Here is a 21,374-nt window from a genome sequence, read left to right as displayed (position 1 = left end):
CTTAGGGCTGGGGCTGGCGCTCCCGCTCCCGTCCCCGCCGGCCCACAGCTCCCGGAGCCAGCCCGCAGTTTCCAGAGCCCCGATCCCGACTGCCGGCCCAGACACCGCTCCGCCGCACTCGCAGCCCGCTGGGACTGGTAGTCCGAAGGCAAGTCAATGCGACCCGCGGGGCACGCCGGGACTCGTAGTGCGTGAACGAGGAGCAGCCGCGCTGCACCCAGCGGGAGAACTACATGTCCCGGCGTGCTCCGCGCGCGACTACCCTACCCCGCCCTGCCCTGTGTTGCCCTGCCCTGCTGTGAGGCGCTGCTGGCGCGGGAGGGGCGGCGAGGTGAGAGAGGGGCCAGGGGCGGCGGGGCCGCGACCGGGGCCGGGGCCGGGGGCGGTGATACCCCCGAGGCAGCCGCTCCCTCCCTGTGCTCAGGCAGCCGCGCCGTGCCGTTGCAGATGAGCAGGGTGCGGGCGGACGAGGAGGAGTACTGGCACAGCTCCAAGTTCCGAGCCTTCACCTTCGACGACGAGGATGACGAGCTCTCGCAGGTAGGGAGCTCCGACCCTGGAGCTGCCGGTAGGACACCCTCGCCGGGTGGGCCCCCGTAGCCGTCCCAGCCCAGGTCTCGGGCCTGCACATCGCGGAGGGTTGGTGTTCTGTAGGTGCATTGTCACCTCCTGCCCACTCAGAGGGTACCAAAGTCTCCCGTCTTTCCCTCCACAGTAGCCAGTCCGAAATTTCTTTAGGACGTGGTTCCTCGCCCGCGCACCAAACTGCATTTCCCTCTGGTTGAGATGTTAGTGTCCACGTAGGTGTCCTTGGGGTTCCCAGCAGTGAGGAACGGCTCCTCTGTCTGCTGCACAGCTACAGGACTAAAATAGCATCCCAAGAAGCAGCAATGGAAGCTGAAGAAGCTGTATTCAAAGTTCTTTGGAAGATGTCTGATGAGAATAGGAAACAGAGTGCATTCTGCAATTATGATGGTCCTTATGCAAAGTCACTCTTTTGTGTATAGCTGAAGGAATCCAAACGGGCAGTGAACAGCCTTCGCGACATTGTTGATGATGATGATGATGACCTCGAGAGGGTCAGCTGGAGTGGAGAACCTGTGGGAAGTAAGTGCAGAAATACTGCAAATTATCCTTGAGACAGAGGGGTTTAAAACTGCTGCTGAAGTCAAGTCATTTAAGTCAGGAGTATTATTTGCTATCTAATCCTACATATCTAATCTGATTCGAGTCTCCCAGGTCACATTATGAACTACTTGATTTATCTGAGCAGATTCACTGAAAAGAGAGTGAGCAGAAGCCCAAATTGTGTAAAAAAGAGGAGTGCAGACTGCTCTGGAGAAGGGAATTCACTGTATTTTTTTCTAATACATAGCCAAGCTCAAAGCAGGTATTTTGGTGGTTATGGACTGATACTTATCTTGCTCAGGTGGCCTGTGAGATTCTAGGTGATCATTTCCTTCACATCACTGCCTGAAATGGCACTATTTAAAGTGTCTGTGTTTTGACCCCACAGCACTTTAAGCAGATATTCAAGGTTTAATGTGTGCTTATAGAATGACTCTTATGCTTGAAATTTGAAAGCGAACTATAAACATTAAGCAGATGTGTTTCTAGTGATGATGGGAGCGAGTTCATGGCCCACACACAATCCTGTGTGCTGTGCTTTTGAGTTCATGATCCACAGAATTGTGACACATACTAGCCAGTGTCAAACTATGACAATTTTCATATGGGTCACCCAGAGGACCTTCAAAGACTGATCTTCTTGTCCTTTGCTGTAGCTCTTCCCTCTGCTTTGTTTTCCCACCCAGGGTCTCTTTACCTATTGTGGTTTTTTGTCTGCCATCCTGATGTTAAAATATTTGTGTTGTGCAGCTGTGTGAAAACAAGGGATACTGTATTGAACAGGCAGGAGGGAGATATATGCATTGTTGTCAGCAGCATATGCACACTGAGAGCTGTTTTGTCTGTGTGGGAAGGAAAGTTATCTTCATCTTCAGTGTTCAGGAAAGCATGCTCTTAGGCTTCTGCAGTTTGAGGTAGGCTAGGGACTCTGTCTTGCTTTGTACTTTTAGAACAAGGACTATGCCTTGCCTCATGCAATAATATATAAAAGTGGGGTGCCTGTGTATTCCTTTTACACAAGCTGTAGCCAGCTGTACAATGTTGCTGAAACCAGCCATTTCTGGAGGACAATGTACTACTGCTTAACAAGCAGCATTATATGAGACTGGAATTCTGCATGGAGAGATGCACTGTGTCTACTTAGAGCTGAAGGTCAGACTTACCAAGATGTGCTAGTGCAGAACTGACCAGAACACAGCTGGGAATGTTTCTGCTGTGCCAGAAGATCATTCTTTACAGACTCTTTCTCAGATAAAAATGATCTGTCTGCATACAGGTATCTCCTGGTCAATCAAAGAGACAGCCTCTGGCAGCACTAGCTCCCTGGATGGCCGAGACTCCAGCCTACAGAAAGGCTCTTCCTCCTATGCTGCTCTTCCCAAACAAGCTTCTTCCTACTCCCTGAGCAGCCTGTTCAAAGGTGAGGTTTATTATACACACTATTGACAAATGTGTTTTCCCTTAAGGCTGTCAAGGGGCAATGTGTTATCTTATATGTAAATTGTTTCATCTGAAGTGTATTGCAAGACAGGGAAGCTCCAATCTCTCCTCAAGGTGGAAAGTGTATTGCTCACTGGTCAGAAATGAAGACTATCTTGTGCAGCAGAGCACATGCTTTTGTGGAGCGGGAAGGGGCTTTGGAGATACGTCTTCTTAAAATCCAGGCTCCAAAGAACAGCAAGGTAGAGCACAGCACTGCGTGGCAATCCATTTGGTTGGTGGAAAAGAGCAGGCTGTGAAGGGACCGGCTTGACCCATGTAGCCCTCACTTGATTTTCAGTTCTGTAGAGAAGACAGATTGATTGTCCTTTATTTGGAGCTCAGCTGGCTACTGTTGGTGTTGGTTCAGCAAACACATGATAGCAGTAGTGGCAGGCTGGCTGGTTATGGGGGGAGCTGTGCAGCAGGCTGTGTGCAAACATATACAGCTTGCAAGAGTTCAGCTCTGTTCTCACACAGCAAGACAACAAAACAGCTTTTACTTTGTGTCTCTGTCTCAGGGGGGTTTTTTACTCTGAACTGTGACAATAAGGTGATGAGAAAGGCTATGGCAAGATGGACAGGTCCATCCACCAGGGCTGCAATTTGGATGCCTATGTTGCAGTGCCATGTGCTTGAGCCTCTGCTCTGTAGATAGATGAGTGAATTCAGGTCTAACTTCTCCTGGCCTCAGGACCAAGAGAGCAGATAGGGATGGAGCGTGATATGGTTTGTGATGCCACAGACTACTACTACAAATCCCTAAAACATAAGCAGGTGAGCCCCAGCTGTGCTGGTGTAGTGTGAATCGCTATACAGGGTGGCTTGTTCTACAGGGGTATAGCTGCAGTAAACTGGATTGCAGTCTCAGTTTATGTGCCCTGTGCATGAGATGGTGTTGGTGAAGGAACAGTGTCTCATCAGTGTTTTTATTTCAGGACGAAACAAACTCTCAAGTTTCCAGTCCCTTTCAGATGGTAAGTTTTGGGTCCCTGCCTCATTCTGGGAGGTGTGCAGATTTACACACAACAAAGCATTTCCAAAAAAAAGGGAAGTGTCATCTGCCTTATGATGCAAGAAGGGAAACTGAATCATGTGCTGGCTAAAAGTTCAATCATGGGTTGTTCTTTCCTCAAAGAAATTAAAGAATTGGCATGGTGATCTGGGGTAATTACTTACGTACTACTGACAACCATTTGTTTTAGAGTAATGCTGTATTGCCATTTGGTGCTTAAGTTTGGTTCTTCTGCCATGAAAACCAATAAAGGGATGGGTTTGGAAGTGGATATGAATCAGGATTTTTATGTGCTACTCATCTGTGCCTTTCCCTCTCAGCCCTCACTGACACAGGAGTTAAAAACTATGCCCCAGAGCTGCGCAGACCAAAAGCTGAGTACAAGGTGAGCAGCCTATGCTTGTTGTATACCAAGATTAGTGAACTTCCTACTCTACTGGTTTCATGGGAAGTGATCAGTTGCTATTTCAGACAGAAGAAGGCAATGCAGGGAATAGGACAGGGAGCTGAAAAATGCAGTGTTGCAGTAATTTAAGTGTTCTCTGGTTTTGCTCAGAAGTACAGAGATTTGCAGGGGGTCTTGGTTTTGGTTACTTCTTTTAATGAATAGCCTAGCAGCCTTTGTGGAAAGGATTTCAAAATAGTGCTTTGTCTGTAAGCTGCTTTCATGCTGGGACAGATAAACTGGCATCATATGTGGTTTTTACATTTTCTTAAATATGGAAGTTTTGAAATTTCCTGTTCATAAATCACTGGGACAACATAGAGGGAGTTGTGCAGAGGCTGCATTTCAACTGGCAGGAGTGTTTGTCTACCAGATATGCTGTCATAAGTGTTAGAGAATCTAGAGGATTTTGGGACAAGGTGGATTCCTCTTACTAGGTGTGAGATTGTGATCCCATGTCCCTAGGTCCAGGTAGTAACAGGACTGAGTCTATATTTCCTACAGAGACAGACATGCATAATACTAACACAGCTGTCTGCACAGATTAATCAAGACAGAAACCAACACCTTTATGAGTAGACACATACAGAAAACACTCAAACTTGATCCTGAGCTTTCTTTCTGTCTGACCAATTCCACTAGTGGAACATACACACACTGTATGGGGTCCCTCCAGTAGCTGGTCTTAGACATCTGGTTTGTTTTGTAGCTGAATTCCAGACCCCAGTCTCCTCCAGTAGCTGGCATTTGCATCCTTGAGCTGTTAGGGTTCATGGTCCACCTCTCCTTGGCCATCTGATCCTCCTCAGGTTGGTGTATTTTGTCAATTAGCCATTAATGACATAGCCTAACAGACAACACTTCCTCAAAGCACAGCAGGAGAAACAAGAGTGCCCTGTTGTGTTCTGTTCTGGGCCTGCAGAAGCAGTGAAACAGGAAGGAGAAGGATTATGCAGCCTCTTAAATGCAAATGGGGGTGGTGTAAGTGGGGTGGGACAAAAAAGGGAAAATTAGTGGCAGCTTTTGATGAGTGTCCTGACAGTGACAAGCTGAGAAGATGCCTCTGGCCAGAGGTGCTGGAGGGAACTCTGGTGCTCAGAATATCAGGGTATTTGACACTCAGCTGTACAGTGCTTTGAGAGACTCGTACAGAGGTCTCCCAATAGGACCTTTCATCCTTAGATTTGGGCTTTCAATAAATCTTCAATAGGTTTAAAATTCAGTGTCCACAGAGCTGGTTCTAGTTGCTTCCTTTCTCTGGGCTTTTGAGGCAGAAAGCTGAATTGCAACTCCTGGCTTGAGTGCCTCACAGAGACCTAGATGACTTTATGGTGTCTGAGTTAGGAGTGGCTCGAGCCACCATCACTTTTTATCTAGTGCTTCAGATCATAGTGTCTACCTGCTGATGGAGGAAAATTCTGGTCATTGCAGCAGCGGTAGCATATTACCTCAAGGTGGTCCTCCAGGATTCAATGCCTTTGTCACTATGTCGTTGTCTTGTGTGACTCCCCAGGTGCTTGCCTGAGGCTCTCTTGTCCCTGTGCTCTCCACAGTGCTGTGGAAGGCTCACCAGCAAAGTCTGTCTGAATTGTAACAAGAAACTGACTCCTTGCCCTTCAGTTTTGGGTTAGTCTCTTTTGCATGTATTTTGTTTGTCCTGAAAGCAACACAGTTTGCAAGGAGAACAACCTGATGCAATGCACTTCTTACAAGGGATATGATGACAGACCTTACTGAGGCAGTAGAAAGGCTGTGTTAACATATGAGCCTTTAGCTTCCCTCCACACCAGCACATGCAGAGTCTGAGGGTTCAAAATCTGCACCTGAAAAATGTGCATATACATCCTACTAACACTTTTCCTGAAACAGCTGAATGATAAGTGTGAGTAGCTGCATGTAAGCCATCCCTGATGCAGCAGAAGTGGAAAGCAGCTTGGAGATTGCTGAAATGATCTGAGGCTTAAGAGTGCTTTATTTTTTCCCATGGCAGGACTACAGCAGTGATTGGAGCCCCAAAGATACAGTCAGGCGAATGCAGAGGGGCAAGGTAAGGACTTTGCACTCCCACCTGCTTGTATGAGATGGAGGGTGGGTGGTCCCAAGATGCTCTACGCTTTCCTGTGCTCCTGGCTATTCTGGGAGCAAGGAGGGGATCTGCGTTGCTTGCAGCACCTAGCAGGGATGGTGGTCTGCCTGTCAGTTACTTTGCCAGGTGGCAGTGCTGGGGTCACACTAGCTCAGGAGCAGCAGGAGAACTTCAGGGTTTTGTTGCTTTGTTTACTTGAGTTGTCCCCTCAGCAAGGCTCTGACAGTAGGTATCTGTACTTCTGTGTCCCTTTCTACCCTTTCTGCTCCCTGGGGCTGGGTTTATTTTAAAAATCTGAGGGGTGGAGCTTTATCTCCATTCTCACTTGGTGGCAAATGGAGGGAGGAAGACAGAAATGGTTTCACTGGAGCTGTAATCTTAGTCTCAGCTGCCTCAGTGTGCAGTGAACACGTAGGGAGATTGTGGTTTCACTCTGCACATATCTCCTCACAGGCTGAGGTGAACTAAAGGATGAGAGAGGCCACAGACGTGGGGTAAGAAGAAGGGAGTTATGACTACTGCTCTGGTCTCCTTTGTGGAAAGGGGCCTGCAGAGTTCCCTCCTCCTGTCAGGGCTAGTGGTTTGTGGTGTACAGGAAAGTTTTGTCTTGTTACAAGGGTGTTTGTGCTGAATGTACATTGTCTGCTGTCCTAGACTGGGCTGTAATGAGGGTTGACTGCAACTCCTGTGGACAAATTTTCGGGGATTATGCAGCATGTGGTTTCAGCTACATAAGAAATAATTTCTCCACTCATTGGGAGGGCAGTTATTCATGTTGCTGAAGGGCTTATGGGAGAGGGATAAAATACCTTGGATTCAGCCTGAGGACTGTGTCATGTCCCACGTGCCTGCTTTTTCCTGTTCTGTCTCTAGGTCTGCTCTCTAGAGAGATTTCGCTCCCTGCAGGACAAGCTGGTGCTCTTGGATGAAGCTGTGGCAGGGCATGATGGGAATGTCATTACAGCTGTGAGTCCTGCTGGGGCCATACAGGGCTGGGACTGCGGGGTGGCCCCACAGAGAGTGTTTGGAGAATGTAGTCAGCTGGCAACCCGGTCTTGCAAGACTGGGAGGTGTTCTTTAGTTCAAACCAAACAGTTATTGGAAAATGTCAAAGCTAAAGACTGTGAAATTCTCTATTCCTGCTGTCTTTCCTGCATTCTGCATAATTAATGTTAATAACAAGGACTTTGATCCATCAGCCTTACAGATTTTTGCAACTACTTCTTGAAGGTCAAGGTTTAATCTGCTCATTTCAGCACAGAATATCTGGGACCTGGTATTTGGGGTCTGGGGCCTCACCAGTTTTTCTGGCTTTTAAAGTATCACACAGGAAATAGGATTGTGTCAGAGCTTACTTCATCCAGGTCTTGTAATTCCTTGGATTTTGCATGGAAAGGTTTTCCTTTGTAAATTTTGGTCTCGCTTAACTAAACTCCAGAGTAGGAGTATAGGCAAGAATCTAAGCAGCTGTGGCCCAGGCTCACTGCTTGTCCTGGGTGTTGTGAGTACCAGAATTTAAATTCAGTGCTATAAGAGCTGTGTTTTCAGAGGCCCTTTGCAAAAACTTCTCTAGGCCTTGACCAGTGTGCTGGTTTTTTGTATGTCTTAATTCTGACCTGTCTGGCTGTGCTCACAGGTCTTGATATTCCTGAAACGGACGCTGAGGAGAGGTGAGCATGACTGGGGCTGGGATTTCTGTAGTGTGTTTCAGTGAAGGATGGAGGGGGTAATTCTTTCACTGGGTGCAAGTTACAAAGAGAGCATTTGGGCTATTGCTGCTTTACTAAGCATGAAATATTTTTGTGTAATGTAGGAGCAAGTGTAATGTAGGAGGTGGGGAGGATGGTGATGCCTACAATGGCTCCAGAGAAGAGCTTTAAGCAGTGGTAGGTGGTGGTGATGGGATGAATGAAAATGAAGAGGTAGCACATGGCTGTGAATTCAGCTGTCAGCCCAGTGATTGGGCTCTTCTGTGCTCCAGCCTCCAACACATTGATTTGAGATGGGATAAGATTGTTGAATCCTGCCAGTGATTTTTAACTCCATGCACTGTGCTAAGTCCCCTCTGCTTGGTAGCGCTTCACCCATCTGTACATAAACTCTCTCCCCTGCAGAGATCTTGTTTCGGGAGCTGGAGGTGCGGCAGGTGGCCTTGTGCCATCTGATCCATTTCCTCAGAGAGACGGGTGAGCAGAAGTTCCTTCTGGATCTGCTCAGGTGAGGCTGTTGATCCATCTTGTGGTAGGGCTGAACACTGCTTGGACCCTGCCTCCAAGTTAATGCTTGCTAATTCTCTTTTGCAGGTTCTTAGACAGGACTGAGGAAGTTGCTGTGAGTATTCCCAGGAGCATAAGCTCCCTTAGTGCATGGGGGGGAGGCTGGCTGCAGAGTGTGGGAATCACGCAAAATCTTTTTGTCCCCATTTCATCCTCTGGAATACTGTATCTGCCAAATCCCTGAGAACAGACTGCTTCTTTCCTCTCTCCCTCCAGCTGTCTCAGTACCGGGAGCATTTGAACATCCAGGATGTAGAAAAAAGGAGGGAATTTCTGAAAGGTTGCATTGGGTAAGAAAAAATGCAAAAGCAGGGGAGGGATGTGGATTCTTCACAGGAGGTGGTAGTGAATAAAATTAAACCTCTGTGCCAGTGCCATAGCTTACATGGGTTGAGAGCTGATGTCGGTTTTCCCTTAGTGGGGAGTGGGAGTAGAGTTGTGGTTATAGTGTAGACCAATGAGGAATCATTTGTGGTGATCACTAGTCCAGTAGCTTTTGCTGCTTATTCAGGAGGAAAGATGCTTCAAGGGACTTTCTGATCACTGGCCCTTCAGATTGTGATGGATGAAAGTCTGGGTGCCTGAGCACTTGAGGTAGTTGGTAGCATCCACTTTAGGTTATTCTGTGAGAGGTACCACATAATATTTCTTTCTCTGAAGCCTGTCAAGGAGAGAGCCAGTTGGAGAGGGCAATGGGTCAGGAGCTTGAGTACCCACTAGCCTTTCAAGATGGGAAGAATGGGAGCTTGTTTGGTAGAGAAAAATATATTCTAAGAGTACTTACAAGTAAGTGAAGGATTCTATACTTAAGAGCTGGTCACAGTGCTTCTTTTCTTCATGTCTGGCCAGGCTGCCATTTTCAGCTGAGGATACCTCCCACATCCAAGACCATTATACTCTGCTGGAGCGACAGATCATAATTGAGGTATGAAATCTTCTCTGCTGGTCAGGAGATGGCTGGGACTACCTGTGAGATAAGTGGTGTAAGTCCCTAACTTACACCACTTTGGATCTAACCAGCCTGTCCTGGCTAGTGTATTTGTAATTGCTATTCAGGCTGCTATGCCTGGCACATGTGAAGTACCAGATATGAGACTTGATAGCATGTTGGGGCTGTGTTTGCACATTGCTGTCACAACACTCTCTCTAGGTCTCTATCCCACAGCTCAGCAGGCTCATCTTGGTTTATGTTCCCCATCTTTCTTCCTGATTCTACAGGCTAATGATCGACACTTGGAGATGGCTGGGCAGTCAGAGCTATTTCGGAAATATCCTCGCAAGGCTTCAATTCTCAACATGCCACTAGTGACCACCCTCTTCTATTCCTGTTTCTACCACTACACAGAGGCTGAGGTGAGGATGATGTGGCAGAAGATAAGGTTCCATCTTATCCTTGTAGCCCTCAAGGTGTGGGGTGGTCAACCTCTGGCACGTTAAGGAGAAACAGGGAAAGAGAGGTCATGTTTCATCTCTCAGAGAGACTTTGTCCCCTGGCACCAGTTTGGAGTTTTGTGCTCCAAGACGTTGAACCTGGCACAGTTTGTCAGGGAGTTGCCTCCTAGAAACCCCAGTAAATCCCATGAGGCTGAGCACGTGTTACTGGTGTTGGAAGTGCTGGACGTGCACCAGTTGAGGATGTAGGGAAACCAGACCAGACAGCTAATGGGGTGGGATAGTTGCTCTCTTCTGCCAGCTGCTTCCTCCTGTGGCCCTGACATGAGCAAAAAGCAGTAAAATCTTGAGAAAATTGACTCTGTGCAAGGAAGATGCCTTATAACAGGTGTCTGAACCCCTGCTGTGGCCTGCCCTTCTGAGTTTGCACTGACTTGTCTGCTTTCTCTAGGGAATGTTCAGCAGCCCCACCAACCTGAAGAAGACATTTAAGGTGCGTGAGTCTCCCCTGCTGTGGCAGCACCAGCTGAAAACATGGGCAGACAAACTATATGTAATGAAGGAGCTCAGTAGGAGGAATTTGAGGGGCTCAGCACTGAGCTTAGGGAGGGGGCCATGGCATCCTTTTTGAGCAGGGCCCTTCTGGAGTCTCAGAAAGGCAATTGGGAGTCATGGAAACTTTCAATGGATGTACCCTGTCTGCAGCAGCACTTGCAAATCCCCACTTCCTAGTCTTTGTAGTGCTGTGTATGGCATCAGGCAGCACCTTGCCTCTTTGCCTGGGTGTTGGTGTAGACAGAGCTGGGGCAGATGCCATTTATGTCCAGCCCACACAGACCTTCTGAGCTGTGCTACTGTTCTGACTGCAGCTTTCTGCCTTGCAGATTCCTGATAAGCAGTATGTGCTGACTGCCCTGGCAGCCCGTGCCAAGCTGCGGGCGTGGGGTGATGTGGATGCCCTCCTCACCACCAAGGTGAGCTGCAGAAAGCCTTGCTGAGGACACAGTCCCAAGTACTGGCATCTGCTACTGATAGCTGGCTTGTTCTGGAATTACTGGACAGACTGGTTTTATTTCAATAGGGCCCAGCACCTCTGCTGTAGAGTGTTGCAATACTTCCTCCTCTCCCTGCCTGAGACCTCTGCTGGGCCTGGTTTGGCTGCAGCAGTAAGGTCAGAGAAGGGGGCTGCCCCTGAGCTCTATTACCAAAGGGATTGCAGCCAGCCTGTGCCCAGCACTGTGTGAAGGGCTCTGCAACGTGGTGCACGTGGTGGCTGTGGAGTATGTTGTTGGCACTGGGAGAAAAACCACATTTTCTTGTGACTGGAGAGATTATCCTTTTGGGTTAACATAGGTTTGATTCTCATTTCAGAACTGGCTGGGTTACACCAAGAAGAAGGCACCTATTGGCTTCCACCGGGTGGTGGAGATCTTGCAGAGGAACAATGCTCCTGTGCAGGTGAGCCAGGAACCCCTGCTTATGTCCTGCTCTTTGTTGGGATTTGGTGTATGAATGACTCCTCAGGTGAGCTGCTTCCTAGCTGGAAGTGGGAGATCGTCTGGCTTTGCCAGGTGGGTGCAGCACACAGCTGAGTGACCCATGCATCAACAGAAGGTGTGAGCGGTATTGAGGGCTGGGGTCCTGGCTCTGACTGCAAGAGGGAAAACTGGACAAAATTGGCTGGGAACTCTCTTCCCATGTGCATTGCCACCTTCCTTTGCTACATTAAATTTTCTTAATCTGGCTGGCAATGGTTAACCTGATCCGTAGCAACAAGGTAGCCTAACATTCTGTTGATAGGAGGAAAAGTGCCAGCAAAACCTCAGGTCTGGACATGAGGAGAACAGACTTCAGGCTGCTTGGGAAATTGGTAAGGTCCCCTGGCAGTGGGGTCCATCAGTCAGTTTTTAAACATGACCTTCTAAGGGTACAATAGCAGGCAATTGCCAAATGTTGGAAGTCAGGTCGTCAAGGCAGAAGGCCAGCTTGATTGAACAGGAATCTTCTCTTGGAAATCAAAGACAAAAAAGGAAGGTGTAGAAGCAAGGTCAAATGACATGAGAAGAAAACAGATGCTGCTTGCCACTGTAGGGAGAAAATTTTTTGCAGCCTAAGCTTTACTGAAGTTGAAGCTGGCCAGAATTGTGGGGAACAAAAAACAGAGTTTTTACAAATATTTTAATGGCAGTGGGGAGTGTAGAAATAACACTGGCCCATTACAGGATGAGGATGGTCACCTCATAAACAGATAGTGGATCAAGCGGGTTTCAGTGCTCTGAGTTGGACTACAATGACTGCGAAAACTATCAGCTCCCAGTTGACCCTGAATCTGTGCAGATCTGCTGCTTCAGTTGGAAATCTATGGGGTATGATGGCATTCATCAAAGAAACCTCAAAGAACAAGCTAATGTCATCACAAAACCTCTCAATGATTTTTTGAGCTGTCTTGGCAATTTGGAGAGATGCCAGATGACTTGAGGCTGGGTAATGTCCCAGTTTTCAAGAAGGCAAGAAGGAGGACTTTGGAGACTGTAGGCCTGCTAGTCTAATTTCAGTGTATGGTAAAGTTATGGAGAAGATTATTCTGGGAGGTATTGAGAAACCTGGAGCACAACACAGTCATTGGTCACAGCCAGCACGGCTTCATGAGAGGAAAGTTGTGCTTGTCAAATTTGATTTCCTTTTATGACAAGGTAACCTACTTGGTTGATCGAGGGAAGCTACTCCATGTAATGTTTTTGGATTTCAGTAAAGCTTTTGATGTCACTTGGGGTATCCTGGACAAAATGTCCAGCACACAGCTGGATAAACAAGTGATGACATGTGTGAGCATCTGGTTCATGAATTGGGCATAAAATATTACAGTAAATAGGGCAACATCAGACTGGTGACTGGTCACTAGTGGGGGTTTCCACAGGGCTCCATCCTTGGCCCTGTGCTCTTCAACATCTTCATAAATGACTTGGATGCACAACTGGATGAGATACTAAGCAAGTTGGTAGATGATACAAAACTGGAAGGAGTTGTTTACTCCCTAGAAGGCAAGGAGGCTCTGCAGAGAGACCTCAACAAATTAGAGGGTTGGGCAGTCACCAAAATTAAATGGAGTTCAGCAAGGGAAAGTGATGAATTCTTCATCTGGGATGGGGCAACCCTGGATGTATGGACAGACTGAGGAATGAGAGACTGGAGAGCAGCACCATGGATCCTGGTTGCTGGCAAGTTGAACCTAAGCCAGCATTGCCCTGGCAGCCAGGAGGGACAGTGTTGTCCTGGGGTGCATCAGGCGCAGAATCAACCAGCCAGGCAAGGGAGGGGATTGTCTTTCTCTGTTCTCCACTGGGACAGCCTCACCTCGAGTGCTGGGGGCAGTTTTGGGTGCCACATTAGAAGAAGGTTATAAAGCTATTAGAGAGTCTCTAAAGGACAGCCATGAAGATGGTCAAGGGCCTTGAGAGGAAACCATACGAGGAGCAGCTAAGGTCACTTGGTCTGTTCAGCCTGGAGAGAGGAGACTGAGTGGAAACCTCATTGCAGTCTACAACTTCTTTGTGAGGGGAAGAGGAGGGGTGACCAATAACAGGACTCAAGGGAGTGCCCTGAAATTGTGTCAGGGAAGGTTTAGGTTGGATACTGGAAAGAGGTTCTTCACGCAGAGGGTGATTGGGCACTGGAAAAGGCTCCTCAGGGAAGTGGTCACACCATGAAACCTGACAGGATTCAAGAAACATTTGGACAATGCTCTCAGGCACATGTTCTGACCCTTGGAGATGATGCTGTGCTGGGACAAGAATTGGACTCTATGATCCTTGTGGGTCCCTTCTAACTTGGCTTCTTCTGTGATTCTGAGCTTTGTAAGCAACACCTCTGGGATCCTGAACAGTCTTGTTGAGGTCACTTGTTCCTTAAAGAAGGGGCTAACTCTGTGTGACCACCAACCTTGAAAGGTTTTGGGACTGGGTGAGGGAATGAGACAGGACATACCTGCAGAAGGGAGCTGAGACATTCTTCTGTCTCTCACAGGTGCTGCAGGAGTACGTGCGCCTGGTGGAAGATGTGGAGACCCGGCTCAACCTTGCTACCAAATACAAGTGCCATGATGTTGTCATAGAGGTAGATTGCTGCTGTGTGCAGAGCTGGGACATGGGCCTGCTTTTTCTCTCTAGCTTTTCTGTTCTCTGCCATGTGCACTTCTGTCCTGTGCCTGGTGGGGTTTGTTTATCCCTGTGGCCTGGGAAAAATGGTAAGGTTCCCAGTAGAAGTCCATGAGTCAGGAGAGAGGCTCCTAGCATTTGTGCTTTGAAATTGTTCTGTGTTGGGAACTGGATGGGGGATTGTAGAGTTGCCCTGCCCATCTGCAGGACACCATCTAACCATGGAAGTGTCTCTTTATCTCAGCTGGGTGCTGGTTTTGCCCTTTATCTAGACCTACCGGGATCTAAAGGATCGTATCCAGCTGACAGCATATAAATGCAAGGTGGAGCGGGGCTCTGCAGAAGAAGAGAAGATACACAGCATTCTCAGCAACACGGTAAGAAATGCTTACTCTTTCTTCCAGACACTCTCACCAGAAACATAGATTAGGTCTAGGGGCATGGCTGTCCTGTGTACTTTCTATCCCTGCTGGGAAGCTAATCTTTTGTTTGCATTCAGGGTAGGAATGAATGGTTCTACTGATAGAAATGGTACGCTCTGGCTGTAGCTATCCTTGTCAGGAATTGTGAGAGTCACTAAGTTGGTCCCTAGGGCTCTGTGTTCAGCATTGCTGTTAGTCATGTCTTGTTCTCTCTTTTAGCAAATCCGGTGGAAGAACTGAACACGTGAAACAGCCTGTTTGACCGTCGCCTTGTCACTGAAAGAGGGAACTGCAAAACCCAGTCCAGTGCCAACAGAGCAGCTCTGTTACTACTCCTTGCATGATCAACCTTCGTCCGTGGCAGTGGGTGCCCGTGGCTTGTGGGACCATGGCGTTCAGGCTGGTTGAAGACAGCTGCTAAAATGTAGCTGGCAAAACCATGGTACTGATCCATCAGGGTTGATTCTTTTTGGAATCTGATTGTATTTGACCTGGCTGTAAGCCAGGCATCACTTGTGTGTATGGAGGGAAGTTGCTGGGCACAGCAAGATGAATGTTTGCTCTGGGTTGTGCCTGGGCTTGTTCTTGCAAGAGGAATGTGTCAGTCACATTTATGAGTCTCCACCAGAGGGTCCTGACCAGTCCCTGTAACAGTCAAGCTGGCTCGGGCATCAGTAATCATGGCTGTGTAAAAGTGCTGGGAGGGAAAGGACCAGTTGCAGGGTTTTTTGGTTTGTTTTATTTTTTTTAATTCTGGCTCACCTTCAGAAAAGAGGTGTGTGAACTCCTGCAGAGAGCCAGGACCTCTGCCAGTATCCTTCTGCTAGCACTCTGCAGCATTCAGAAGATACCTTTTTCAGGGAAATACCTAGTGTAGAGGTAGTCAGAGTCCTGATGGGTTGGATGGAGAGCAGACAGGGACCTCTCAGTTGACACAAACCTGCTGGCCCCAGCAGCTCTTTTCTCAGAAAGTGTTATGCCAGGAAAGATTGAAATGCACTTTCTCAGAAACACAACTCCTCAGGCAGCTGCTGACTTCATCCTTTCAGACCTCACTTCAATTCTGTAAATAAAGCTGTCTCTTTCTCCTTGGCATGTTTCTTTCATTTCCCCACTAAGCACATTGTCACTCTTGTGTGTTAATCCTGAGCAATTTATCAGCTCCCACAAAAGGAGTTGCAGGATGTTTTTTAATGTTCTGAAAAGCACAGTGCATGTCACCATAAAGTGACATTGCTTGCAGCAGTACCTTACTTAACACCTTAAGTGCTGTCAGCACAGATTAATTTTAGAGAGTTTGTAGGAGAGTTTGCTGCCACAGGAGGTCACACAAACATGAGAGAAGTTTTGGATTCCAGCCTCCCTGCTGCACTATGAACTGTTTTTTTGGCTTTTTTTTCTGTTGGTGTTTTTTTTTTTTTTTTTTTTTTCCTTACGGAATCATTTGAGTTGGAAGAGACCTCTTGATCATCTAGTCTGCTCATGCTTTAGCAGGATAACCTGGAAACAGGCAGACAAGGACCGTGGCTATGTGGGTTTTCGGTATCATCACTGGAGATGACTCAGCTTCTCTGGGAAACCTGTTCTGAATTTGGCAACACTCACAGTAAAAGGTGGGTTTGTGTCTTCAGATGGACCAGCACATTTCAGTTAGTGTCCAGTGCCCCTTGTCATCACTGGACCACTGATGACAGTCTGGGTCCCTTTCTTCACTCCCTGTCATCACATACTTGGACAAATTTATAAGATTGCCCTTGAGCTAGGGCCATTCTAGGTGAGGGTTGCTAAAATTAATAGTAACAAGTCTAATACAGCTTGTATTTTATGTAGCTCATACTAATTGAGTAAACAAATGTCATTTACAGGCTGCATATAAAGTCATATAACCCCATAACTTCTCAGATAAGACAAATGGGGAGAATGGTCCTCCAGGGAGATGTTTGGAATAAAATTATCTTTCTAATCATCTCAGGGAAGAGATGAAACAGGGTTTATTAAATAGCTTTTTATAGATCTTGAAAACTAGCCACATCCCAAGGCTCAGCTGTATAGCTAAAGACTTCAAATCAACCTGCAAGGACTAGGTCAGGCAGCTGAACTCTTTGCATATTTGTTCCTTTGTGTCACTCTGCTGCTGCCCTTTGGTATGGTTGTCAGTGTGATTCTTCCCAGCAGTGTGAGATGGGAATATCTCTTCACATCTGTATGCACGCTGATAATTGATACTTGATTTTTGTTCATCCTGCAAGGAAAATGAAATTCCATGAATAGCTGGTGGTCATTTTTTATGCAGGCCTGAACAGCATCATGTGGCAGAATCTGCCTCACCAGAAGGCACTGAAACTAAGCAATGACTTCAGCTTTCCTGAATGCTGCTTCATCTGTGCAGAGCAAAAACCTTCCTGTGTGCAAGAGTTTTGTCAGCAAAGATTTTGCTTCTTCAGTTACTTCAGAGGAGAAAGACAGTTGAATGCTGAGGTACTTCTTGTCTCTCCTTTGCAACTTGCCTCATCTCACATAGAGCATGGGCTGCCTTGTTGGGTTGGAGAGTGCTGAACTCTGTTGTCCTTAGGACCACATCTCTGCTCCAGGAATTACCTTAGATGATGTATTAGCAACAGAAGACCTGGACTGAGTTATTTTGTCCCTAGATCCTACTTAATCAAGGTTGTCTGAAGCAACTGATCAAGACTAGGGCATTGGATGAAAAAAAAAATCCTATGGGAATATATAGAGAGGACAGTTCTTGGGGGTAATGATCTTATGACAGTTCATAAACTGGACTGTTGAGGATGCTAAGATGGGAAGGCTGCTTGAGGAAAAGGATTCTTGCCTTTGGAGGACTACTCTGGAGCCATTAGTCTCAGTTTTACTTCACTTGACTGACTGATGCCTGCAACATTTTATATTCAATTCTCTGAGTCTGATGGTTTCTCAAAGACTCAAGAAGGAGTCTTGTAGTCAGACACTGAATAAAACCGCTATCATTATTAGCAAGCTGCTTTGGACAGTTGTTGCCAGTAAATATTTCCACTTGTTTTCCCTTCCCAGAACCTTCCCCTGGTTTGACCTAACAGCTGTGTCACTGAGAAAGTCTCTCTTTAGCCAGCTGCTAGAAAAGAGAGAGCTTGTCTGGTGCCATCTGATGCCTGGTGCTCTACTGTACCAGGCACCCTGTGGAGACTGTCCTACAAAACAACGTGGGCTGGTCAGCACCAAGACATCTCTCACTTCAGCTGTAGTGGAGCCTAGTGTGATACCAGATAACAAGTCTCCATTGTCCACAGCTGCTTCCAACAGTTTCTCAGACATTCCAGAGGAAAATGCTGAGTATGATCCCAAGTCTTCATACACCAAAATGAAGCCCACAAGGAATGCTTTGCTGAGATCTCATCCCAGCCCCTTCACCGGACTAAGTGGTGCAAGAACCAGCACTTAGCTGTCACTGTTCCAGCCAATAACCCTATGCACACATTTTCTTCTATGAGTTTCAGTCTCTACACTGCTCAGCAAAATTACTGGTTACCTGAGCTTTTCTATTTTTTTTTTCTGAATTTGCTTATTGCATAGTCTTCTTGGCCTATGAACTGCTTCAGTTTCACTGTGTTTCTATTGCAGCTTCAATACAAAACTGAATTACAAAACCAAATTACAGTTATTTTGTAGTGGCTGCAGCTTTGGTGTAACAAACTAAACAGGATCAAGCCCAGTCTCTGTTTTTTTGGGGGTTTTTTTTCCTTCTATTTTTTTATTCCCCATGAGGGATCTTGAGAAAGCCATTGAATCCTGACAACATACGAATGATTTAGTCAGGAGAATTCTTTCTGTTGGGCTAGGCTTTCATCAGCACTTCTACTTCCTTGCTGCTAATAAGGCAACCCCCCCTCACCACCACAGACTATATGATATGTCCTTCAAGGAAAAAGCAGGTAACTGGATACTCTGACCAAATCCACCCGGGACAAAGCAATTTTTATTCCCTAAATTCTCTAGTTCAGTATTCTTTTGTACTTTCTGCCACCATCTATCATGTGTTTCAGTACTGTTTACCATGACAAAACACTGCCTGCCTGGTTTTGCCTCACAGGAAATAATTTCTGTGGTAAGGCCAAGGATTAGTTATGCATGTTGCACCTAGACCCTTGCTTAATTATGATTGCTGACAGCAGCTGTTGCCACACCTGTACACCAGTTATTGTATATGCCATTTATCTTACATCTGCGTTTCAGAGCAAGCCCAGTTGTAGACAGCAAAGCATGGGAGAAATCTATTCACTTGGGCATCCAGGAAGTTCTTATCATTCCCTTTGCCTAAAATATGTCTATGATTGTTTTTTGGTCTTTTTTAATCAACTGTGAAGCAGAAGTGAAAGACAGACAATGCTACAGTTTGATCTACAACATCTACTTCACTTAGTTCCTGCAAGCAAATGAAGTATTGCAGAAAAGAGACAATGTGGGAATGGGTTTGGTGTAATAAAACACCTGAGAGTTGCAGTGGCAGTGCAGTGCACAATTTTTTGTAATTGTGAAAAGGTGGAACTGTACCTCCTTGAAAAATCTGCAAGGTAATAAGGATACAGTCTGCTGTGGCTGCTGGGCTTCTTTCAAAGGCAAAAGTGTGGTATAAGTCTCTAATTCTGCCTCTGCATGTCTTGTGATGCAGGAAGAGCATCCACTCTCACCATGGTCTGGGGTCCTTGCAAAGAAGGAACTGTAGTATAGGGCTCCAATCCTGCATTTTGGATAAACTGTGAGAAAGTGAGGGCATCTGCTTTCTCTCCTGTTGGTGCCTTTCTCTCTAGGAAGAGTCCCATATTGTCTCTGTATGGGAGGGCAATGGATCTGCTGAAGAGAGGCTCCTCAATCCCCAGCAACTCTCTCACGTGTCGTGAAATTTCCTGAAATATAAGATGAAACATCAGAAATTCTCATTTCTCAAACCAAGACAATAAAGCAACAGCTAAAACCATCTATTCTGTGTCAGAGCAGCAGGAAAAAGAAGTGATATTCTGAATTTTGGTACAGTTTGATGCTTGAAGTTGCAACATAAGGGGGCTCTGAATCCATAAGCTGCATGTGACACTGTGAAAGCAGTGCATATCACCTTCTCTCCAGATTTACTATCAGGGATGGCATCATATCTGGTCTCTTAGTGGCATAAATGTAGCTTTCATCCTTGCACTTCAAGGACAAACAAGTTATGGATAAATGAACTGCAGTCTCTTCTGCTTAATGCAAAATCATCGCTGTTTGTTCAATTATAATGCAAATTACAATCTACACAAAGGTGTAAAAAATAATTAGCAAAAAATCATATTGTTAGTTTCAAAAATTGTGAGTGTATGCATGTCTGAGCCAGGTGGACCTGGAACTGTGAGTGAGCAGAGCCTTACCAGTGTTTTGAAGCAACTTCTGAGAATTTAACTATCTTATTTGATTGACGCTTCAAAACACAATTTGCAAGGTTTTATTGATTTCTTCAAAGTTTCACAGTATTTGCTCAAAACCTTCCCCCAACTTCAGCTAGACTCTGAATACTTTTTGTGACAACGAAAGAACACCAGACTCTTATCTTGAGTGCTTTTGATATTTAAAATACCAGTACAGTGAGATTAAAACCAGCAGTCACTTGTCCAAGCTCCATAGCTTCCACATAATTAGCTGTGTAGTTCCCTACCAAACAGCCATTTCCCCTAAATTGCAGTTTCCATCTCACTGAGTTGATGCTATCACTCTTATTTCTATAGTAACTGTATCAGTTTCGACTGCTCACAGCCTTTCGTTTATATTTCTTGCTGGGAAATTGCAGTTTTAACTTTTCACCTACTCTAGCAGAACTTCCTGAAAGACCCAAAGGGCCACATCCTGCAGAGCTCTGCATACTTGGATTCTGTCGGAATAAAGTTCTTAAAACACAAATAACTGGCAGAATAGGGCATGACCTTTGAGAACATCTAGGTTCCACTGAAGTCTGTGAGATGTTCCCAATTTACTTGCAAGCTTTGGAAAACATTACTGAGACAGTCTCACTTCCAAGCTTGTGGCAGTGTCCTGGCTGCCTATTGCTTATCTAGAGGAACTTCAGTTCCTACAAGAGGAAGAAAGGGTTCCAGTTGATAGGTCTAACCCATGGCCTAGTATTACTCAGCAGTTGAACTAACACCGTACATAATCCCTATATCTTAATACAAAGGTGAGGCTTACAAAACTTAGAAAAGTCTTCCACTTTTGGAAAGCACAAATTACTATAGTCTCTATCTGCTTGTACCAGAAATATTTGTGAAAGTTTGCTGTCTGAAAAGCTTAGTGTTGAATTGATGCCTTTGTGTCAAAACAACAGGCAAAGTCATGGCACTAGTTAATATTTTTGGTGGTATATTTAGTTTCAAACAAAGAGTTAAGATTGTGCAAACAGACAGAACTGTGGTGAAATTGCATTTTGGTATTGTAGAATAAAATAAACAGTGTTAATATTTTAATCACTGGAGCATAGAGCTTCTTCTTTCTTCTTGGTTTGTACTTCTACCTGAGCCTTCTGGTGAAAGCAACTTCAAATTGTGATGCAAAACAGATAATTTGGCTCTGTAAATGCAGTGCCTCTGTGGTTTTCACTAAAGGAGGGAGAGGGTAATGAAATTTAAGTCAATTTGTTGATTTTCTGAATTTTTAGTAAAAAATTCAGGCCTTTGGAAGGCCAGACCATAGCCCTGAAATTCAGCCTTAACTATCAGTGTTTGTTAAAGAAAATATATAGCTTTGAAAAGACAAAGACCGATTACGTGTTCATAAAATGGGGAAGAGACAGGGCTCCTGTTTGTGTCCAGCAAAGCGTAGAAGAAGGAAATACAAACGCGTGGCCCTTTTGCACCTGCATGTGGCCGAAGTCCGTGACGCCGATGGCGGGCAGGCCGGAGCAGTTGGCGTGGATGAGGCGGCGGCCGGTGATGCCGTTGGCCCTGAAGCATTCCTGGGCA

General features: G+C 46.1%; 3 protein-coding genes across 5 annotated transcripts in view; 2 read left to right on the top strand and 1 right to left on the bottom strand.

Moving 5' to 3' along the window:
* Positions 1-14: 14 nt before the first annotated feature.
* VIPAS39 (VPS33B interacting protein, apical-basolateral polarity regulator, spe-39 homolog) lies at positions 15-15,490 on the top strand. 3 transcript variants are annotated; one of them, XM_072930295.1, is made up of 20 exons: positions 15-148; positions 448-540; positions 1,008-1,107; positions 2,405-2,548; positions 3,546-3,584; positions 3,943-4,007; positions 6,058-6,114; positions 7,027-7,119; positions 7,790-7,823; positions 8,268-8,370; positions 8,457-8,484; positions 8,646-8,719; positions 9,279-9,354; positions 9,648-9,782; positions 10,273-10,314; positions 10,706-10,795; positions 11,193-11,279; positions 13,845-13,934; positions 14,248-14,352; positions 14,617-15,490. In XM_072930295.1, the coding sequence occupies exons 2-20, from the start codon at positions 448-450 to the stop codon at positions 14,635-14,637; spliced, it is 1,476 nt and encodes a 491-aa protein (XP_072786396.1). In that variant the 5' UTR covers positions 15-148; the 3' UTR covers positions 14,638-15,490. The 3 variants fall into 3 exon arrangements, with proteins under 3 accessions (XP_072786396.1, XP_002200575.5, XP_072786395.1); XM_002200539.6 differs by lacking the exon at positions 15-148 and adding an exon at positions 198-331; XM_072930294.1 differs by lacking the exon at positions 15-148 and adding an exon at positions 314-331 and having other exon boundaries at positions 425-540.
* On the top strand, positions 14,786-20,879 carry NOXRED1 (NADP dependent oxidoreductase domain containing 1). Its single transcript, XM_072930652.1, is given in 4 exon segments — positions 14,786-14,800; positions 16,669-16,802; positions 16,804-16,875; positions 17,449-20,879. Coding segments are annotated over 4 exon segments (609 nt in total). The 3' UTR covers positions 17,837-20,879.
* SAMD15 (sterile alpha motif domain containing 15) overlaps positions 18,126-21,374 on the bottom strand; it is a 3,598-nt gene continuing 349 nt past the window's right edge. Inside the window, exons 2-3 of the mRNA XM_030274766.4 lie at positions 21,269-21,367; positions 18,126-19,298 (exon numbers count right to left, since the gene is read on the bottom strand). Of these exons, the coding sequence (XP_030130626.4) occupies positions 19,032-19,298; positions 21,269-21,367 (366 nt within the window). The 3' untranslated portion in view covers positions 18,126-19,031. The remainder of the gene's footprint in view (positions 19,299-21,268; positions 21,368-21,374) is intronic.

This window comes from Taeniopygia guttata, chromosome 5 (genome assembly GCF_048771995.1).
Source record: "Taeniopygia guttata chromosome 5, bTaeGut7.mat, whole genome shotgun sequence".
NCBI lineage: Eukaryota > Metazoa > Chordata > Aves > Passeriformes > Estrildidae > Taeniopygia > Taeniopygia guttata.
Note: the sequence above shows the minus strand (reverse complement) of the source record. Positions and strands in the feature narration are given on the sequence as shown.

Bases quoted from the DNA above. Each gene is read 5' to 3' on its own strand.
- VIPAS39 (XM_072930295.1), top strand. From the start codon at position 448: ATGAGCAGGGTGCGGGCGGACGAGGAGGAGTACTGGCACAGCTCCAAG. The intron at 541-1,007 runs GTAGGGAGCTCC...TTTTGTGTATAG, and splicing joins AGGATGACGAGCTCTCGCAG to CTGAAGGAATCCAAACGGGC. The intron at 9,783-10,272 runs GTGAGGATGATG...TGCTTTCTCTAG, and splicing joins ACCACTACACAGAGGCTGAG to GGAATGTTCAGCAGCCCCAC.